General features: G+C 38.7%; 1 protein-coding gene across 1 annotated transcript in view; it reads right to left on the bottom strand.

The window, feature by feature from the left end:
• Positions 1-1,906: 1,906 nt before the first annotated feature.
• LRRC2 (leucine rich repeat containing 2) overlaps positions 1,907-6,672 on the bottom strand; it is a 34,833-nt gene continuing 30,067 nt past the window's right edge. Inside the window, exons 8-9 of the mRNA XM_046642353.1 lie at positions 6,324-6,460; positions 1,907-3,809 (exon numbers count right to left, since the gene is read on the bottom strand). Of these exons, the coding sequence (XP_046498309.1) occupies positions 3,760-3,809; positions 6,324-6,460 (187 nt within the window). The 3' untranslated portion in view covers positions 1,907-3,759. The remainder of the gene's footprint in view (positions 3,810-6,323; positions 6,461-6,672) is intronic.

Below are 6,672 nucleotides of genomic sequence, written 5' to 3'. Positions count from 1 at the left end.
GTCTCTCTTGCTTGGGTCTGTTTCTTCCACAGACATGAGGTAGCAGCAGAATTTAAGGAAACTACATTAAACTTCATTTGGAATCCAAGATAACTGGAAGAAAACCAGAAATGTTTATCACAGTCCCAGTCCAGGGTGGTGTCAGAGAGGAACGTACGTGAGACCAGAGAGCATAGAGAATCTAGAGGGAAAGCAGCAGTCGAGAAAGTCACAGAGCAAGGTAAGCCCCACCACCTCCCTCCTTCTGATCACCCAACAGGAGTCCTGCAGGACCCAGCTGAGGGCTATGAATGTCCGTTCTCCACAGCCCCCCTACTCAGTGCGGTGGGTAACCGAAGCGGGCATGTGTGTCTCTGGCAGATAACCAGGAGCGGGCAAGTATTACAAGTTACATTTAACAGCTGATGTTGTCTTTGAGGACAGGAGTATAAACATCTTACCATTTCTTTATTAACTATAGATATCTCACAACGCTGTCATCTCTTTCTTAAACCTTTCCTTATTTTCCAGATTTCATGGAAGGCTTAAAATCTGAAAACTTTTATCAGGGCCCATTTAAACCAAATGTTTCAAGTCAGCAGGCAGACAGGCAAATGCAATGGGGTCTGCCCTGATAACAGTGCAGAGGAGTGTCAAAGACCATCGGCCCTGGCAGAAGTTTACAAAATATGTTCAGAAAGTCACAAAAATAAGCACTAAGTGGGAATCCCAGGTCTTATTTTGGACTGATTCACTGCTTTGCACCTGGGTTGTAGGAGCTACCTGGGGTCGACCAGTCACAAAGAAATTAGACAGTAGTGTAGCAGCTGATTACCAAAGACTGGAGACCTAACCCTAGATTATGTCCATTTTTCCCTCAAAGCCACAACTCTGCCAATCTGAGCTCAGCCTTGGGTCCTCTGTCCCCCTGGTGAATTTCACAGTCAAGGCAAATTCATCTATTCAATGTCATATCTTCTTTGATTCAATAACCACTGTTTGGCTGATTTCTTTCCTAAGAATTATGGATGGTGCTAAGGCCCAACACTCAACTATAATTTGCTTCACCTGTAATTTATATTACACTGCAATAAAACGACTTAAGCATCTCAATTTTTCATTCTGATGATATAGCTAGATACTCTAAGAGAAGATTTCTGAGCTGCCTGTTAGTATTGCAGTTTGATACCATTTCAAGTTTTAAAGTTTGAATTTAATTTCCTAAGTTTCAGAAATAAATCCAATATACACACTGTAAAATAAGCATTTAAACTTACATACACCACAAAACAATACCTCGAAGTCTCTAAGTTTCCTTTCCACTCAGAAGGAGAGAGATGCATTGAGACAGGAAAGAAGAGAAGCAGACAGAAGGGGAAAGACGATGACCCATTTCCAAAGCTTACTGTTTGCAACCATCCTAACTTGGTCACCCTAAACTGGTGTTGGCAAGCATGCCCAATGGTCATTCTAGAAAGCCGGAGTCAAGAAATCTGGTGTGGATCTTACTATTAACTAAAATGCACTACTCTATGATTCCACTAAGTGTCTCTGCCCCTTAACTTCCAACGTATGAAAAATGGGTATAACAATAAGCTTTTGCAACCAGAACATTTTTCTGCTAAGAATTATATTTTATTATTTATCTCATGTTGCTTTAGCGTTCATACATATATTCTGCTATATAAATTACTTTTTCAAATTAGGTATCAGTCCATATGCATCATCTAAAATTTTCAAATCTCTACATTTCCACTGAGATGCATATTCTACTTTAGAATCTTTCTGCATTTTTACATTTATATGAATAAATTAAATAGTAGCTCTACAAGCATCATATTCAAACAATTCATTTGTTTTATTATGAAACATGAAATAATTATTTATCAATGCAGTATTTTTCCATTATTTAAATGTAACACTGAGATAAGGTTTTTGCACAAAAGACTGATTTTATTGAAATAAAATTTACAGAAGTTATGGATGGTCAGTTTGAGTGAAAGCCCCCATTTCTCCCCTTTTCAGATATATTTCCCATTTGACTATATATAACATATTACTCGGCATGAAATAAAATTCCAAAATCATTCAAGAAGTACAATTAATAAATTTGAATTCTATTTTTAAAGAGTTAAAAAAGAATACAATTGTTTGAGGTTCAATTAATTTCTCATTTTCCTACTCTTTTCATCTCTTAACCTACTTCTCAGTTTGTTTCTAAGTTGAAGCAATCCTCTACTGAAGCATTATTACCATGTGGTCTTAGAACGCTCTGCCTGTTTTACATCTGTTGAGGATAAAATATTTGGAATTACAATTAAGCCTATCAAGACAAAATATTGAGATTTCAATAGTAACCCCTCTGGGGATAGACTGGGTCTTCAGATAAGAGGAAATAAAAATCACCCTTCATTTCTAGTCCAGTTTAACTTCCACAAAACCCAAATGGCTAGACATGTGCTGTCCAATAGGTAACCATCTGTGGCTATTTAAATTTAAATTTAATTAAAAATTTAGTTCTTCGGTCACACCAGTCATTGTCCAAGTGCTCAAGGAGCACACGGGTCTGGTGGCCACTATATTGGACAGCACAGATACAGAACATTTCCACCACTGCAGAATGTTCTGTTAGACAGGACTGGGCTAGCCCTGATAGGAGTCAATCCATATATAAGTATACATGAATATATGCATTTTTCCTTCTTAGTCACAAAAGCCACTTGTTTAAGCTTATCTTCAACACACAATCCTGTTTATTTTAGCCCAAGACAATGGTATAAAAATAGATATTTGTACAATTTCTCCAAATCATACAATGTGACGTAAGAGTCCAAAGCTGTGTAATGAATCCCACCTTTGCCGGTGTAAAGCACTGTCTCATGAGCTGCCTCTGGACCGCAGAGTCTCGGTCACGGGCAGAGTCCTCCCGTGGGAGCTTCGAAGAAGGGTAGCTAGGGACTCCTCATCAATGTGGACTGGTCATCTCCACTACCCTATATGGCCACCTTAGAGGAGGGGTCCCTAAGGGCATTGCTTCTGCTCCCTGCTCTGAGATGGGTCCCAGAAACCCCGAGGTGCCCACTCAGGACAAGACGACCATCCATGCAGGCCATGCAAGGCTTCCCATGGCCAGCCAGGCCCACGCTTCCTGCACTGGGGCTACCAGCGCACCATCCGAGCGCCTCATGCCCAGTGCATGGGCAGACATGCTAGCTCTTCTTCCTACCTTCAAGGACCAGATTATACTCGAGAATCTCCTGAGAGCATACACTTGCAAAATATAATTTAAAACATATGGAAATAGCAGTTTGTATAAGCCCAAGGAAAATTATTCCTGGTAAAAGAAATAATGCATTAAAACTCTTCCAAAATAACAAAATAAACTCTCATCTGACTGGTCCAATATAAATGCTCTTTTCACAACCCGTTTGTCCCCTGATTCCTGAAAACAATGCAATCAACTTCAGAATTTGGTCTTTAAGTTATAATTTAAAAAAATAATACATTTTCTAAAATATTAAATCTGTATTATTTGGAAATAAGTATATGCAAATGAACCTTTAAATATCAATATATAAACCCATTTATCAATTCTCCAGTCTAAAGAGAGAGGTATTCATATATTTGAAATCTGAAAATCATTTTTCCTAACAACTAGGACCATGGTTTCTAGACTTTGTCCTTAAGCACAAGCCATTATTCCTATAGGACGTGACCCACAACATGAAGATTTACAGCTCCGCAGGACAGGGAGAGTCTGCCGTCTTCTGATGGATGGTATCAAAGCTGAAGACTAAAAGATACTTTGGTGGTGTAGCTGGGAACAGAATCTGTAACAAAAGGGAAAAATACACTCAACCATTCTCCACTTCATTATGAAGTGTGACCATATGCCATGGCCTAAGTCAATACACAGATTATTGCCACTTCATATTTTAAGTATAGAGAGAAATGTGTTTATCACCATTAAGTCAGCAATCACAAATATGTAGTCATACTTGAGAAATATTTAGATCTAAGATAGAATAAGATAAATTTATTAATTCTCGTTCTCTTGGAGTCTTTCCAACCAACCCACACAGCTACATCAGGATCCTGGAAACTGTATGACCCCGAAATAACAAAAGTTGACAAAACAGAAACAGATGGCCAAGAACTCAGGACTGTGGACACCAGGTGGAAGGGATATGGTTTATAAGAGAAGTCTGGGCTATTCCTAAGCCAAGCGTGATCTTAGGAAGCCTTTTCTCAGTCTTGCTCTTCCCGCTGGTTACTGCCCATCCTCTCTCTCCTCACAAGCAAATTTTGTCAAAGGATGGTCTATACCAGTTGTTCTCAAGCTGTGCTTCTCAGACCCAAGCAGCAACATCACCTGGGAACTTGTTAGAAATGCACATTCTCGGGCCCCACCCCAGACTTAATGAGTCAAAAACTCCAAGAGTGGGGCCTGCAGGTGATTCTTAGGTTCACTAACTGAGGACCAGTGAGGGGCTTCACTTCCTCGTCATTCTTGAATCATACAAGGTTGGAGGTCAATGTAGACTCATTAAATCTACCTTTTCCTTATAGCCACGGACTTTGTGACTAACTCAGACATTAGTCTGATGGGAAAGGAGAGAAAAGAGGGAAGACACCATGATGAAGGAAACAAACAAACTTAGAAAAATTCAAAGTACATGCCAGACCAACTATAGATCTAACTATTAAGAAATGACCTTTTTTTTTTTTTTTTGGTGAAGAAGATTGGCCCTGAGCTAAATTCTGTTGCCAATCTTCCTTTTTTTGCTTGAGGAGGACTGTTGCTGAACTAACATCCATGCCAATCTTCCTCTATTTTGTATGTGGGACACCATCTCAGCATGGATTGATGAGCGGTGCATAGGTCTGTGCCCAGGATCCAAACCTGCGAACCCTGGGCCGCTGAAGCAGAATGTGTGAACTTAACCAGTACACCACCAGGCTAGCCCGAAGAAATTACCATTTTTGTAGGTCAAAACCAGCTGAATATTGGCAATATCATTTGGTTCAACCTAATATGAATATATGAAGGATAGAATTATTATAACTATTTAGAATTAAGTAAATGAATTCAAAATTTATCATCACTAAAGTTAATTTATTAAAAGCAAATTATTTTATTGCTGGCCACATAGATCCAATGCTTAATGCTTATTTTCTCTAATTCTTCCTTGCGTTTTTGCATAATAGCACTAAAATATAATTATGAATAAACTAATAAAATACAACAATAAAGTTTTTCCCAAGAGGAAAATTATACAGCCCAAAGATAATTTTGGACAAATAAATGGTTCTGTTATTTCAGTTTCATATTTAACATAAATTTCTAATTTATTTCATAATATTTCAGCATTCAAGATTAGGGATGGCCAAATAGATTAGAGATACATAGAAATTTTCTTAATTTAGTTGGGAAGTTTTTTAAGTTGTCAAATAAATGGTATTTTACTGTCATGAAGTCTCTGACTGTCTGGATGGGACTAACCCTCTTCAGACATCTCCTCAGGGGGAGGAGTAAGCTCACATGCGTGTTATGTCATGGCTGACGAGTGGCATAGGTCCACGCCCGGGATCCAAACCTGCAAACCCAGGCCACCAAAGCAGAGCACACCAAACTTAACCACGATGCCACAGGGTCAGGCCCCTTTTGTAATTTTTTACATAAGTGTACCTCAATTTATCTAAGAGATGACTTTTTCTAAAGTTGAGTTTAAATGAATTTTGAAATGGAACCTTATTTTCCACTAACTAGGATAGTCTTCTGTCAATGTCATTTAGTTAAAACCTCATGTACAGGGGCCGGCCCGGTGGTGCAGCAGTTAAGTTCACACATTCCGCTTTGGTGGCCCGGAGTTCACTGGTTTGGATCCTGGGTGCAGACATGGCACCGCTTGGCAAGGCATGCTGTGGCAGGTGTCCCATATATAGCGTAGAGGAAAATGGGCACGGATGTTAGCTCAGGGCCAGTCTTCCTCAGCAAAAAGAAGAGGATTGGCAGCAGATATTAGCTCAGGGCTAATCTTCCTCAAAAAGAAACCAAAAACCTCATGTACAGTTCGTAATGCAATCCTCACATTTTAAGTGTGTTTCTCAGCCTCTTTGCCAAATAGTTGATTACATGTCAAGAATTCAAGTGCACTAGGAAAATTTGGTATTTTAAGGAAACTTATCCCTTTTTTTTTGGTAAATGAAAAAATAATTTACAAAGTAACCTGTCCCTTACCAATTAACTTTTTGTCAATTTGACTTATATGAATAAATCTGATCCATGAATGAATGGAATTCTGTATATTCATTTTAAATAATTTTAACTATGAGTAACCTACCTCTTTCTTTAAGATCTTCAATATAGGCTCTCATAAATTCTTTATCAAAGTGCTGACGGTCTCGTTCACTTTCTATTATTTCGTCACCATCTTGACACTGGGTATTATCAATAGGATTGTCCATAAGGCTTACAAATCTATTCAAGAAAATATGGACAATATCACATTTTCACCTGTACGTTTTTAACCGCAAAATTCCTCTCATAGGAAGTCAACCTTTATGATTCTATATCCCAAGTTCTTACCTATCCTCCAAAGTCACAGTTGACTATTTAATGTGAGCATGACCAGTGGAATTCCACTGTGGAGTGATCCAGCGGGATTATGGAATCAGTCTTAAGGCAGAGAC

The sequence above is a fragment of the Equus quagga genome, chromosome 1 (assembly GCF_021613505.1).
Source record: "Equus quagga isolate Etosha38 chromosome 1, UCLA_HA_Equagga_1.0, whole genome shotgun sequence".
NCBI classification, from domain to species: Eukaryota; Metazoa; Chordata; class Mammalia; order Perissodactyla; family Equidae; genus Equus; species Equus quagga.
Note: the sequence above shows the minus strand (reverse complement) of the source record. Positions and strands in the feature narration are given on the sequence as shown.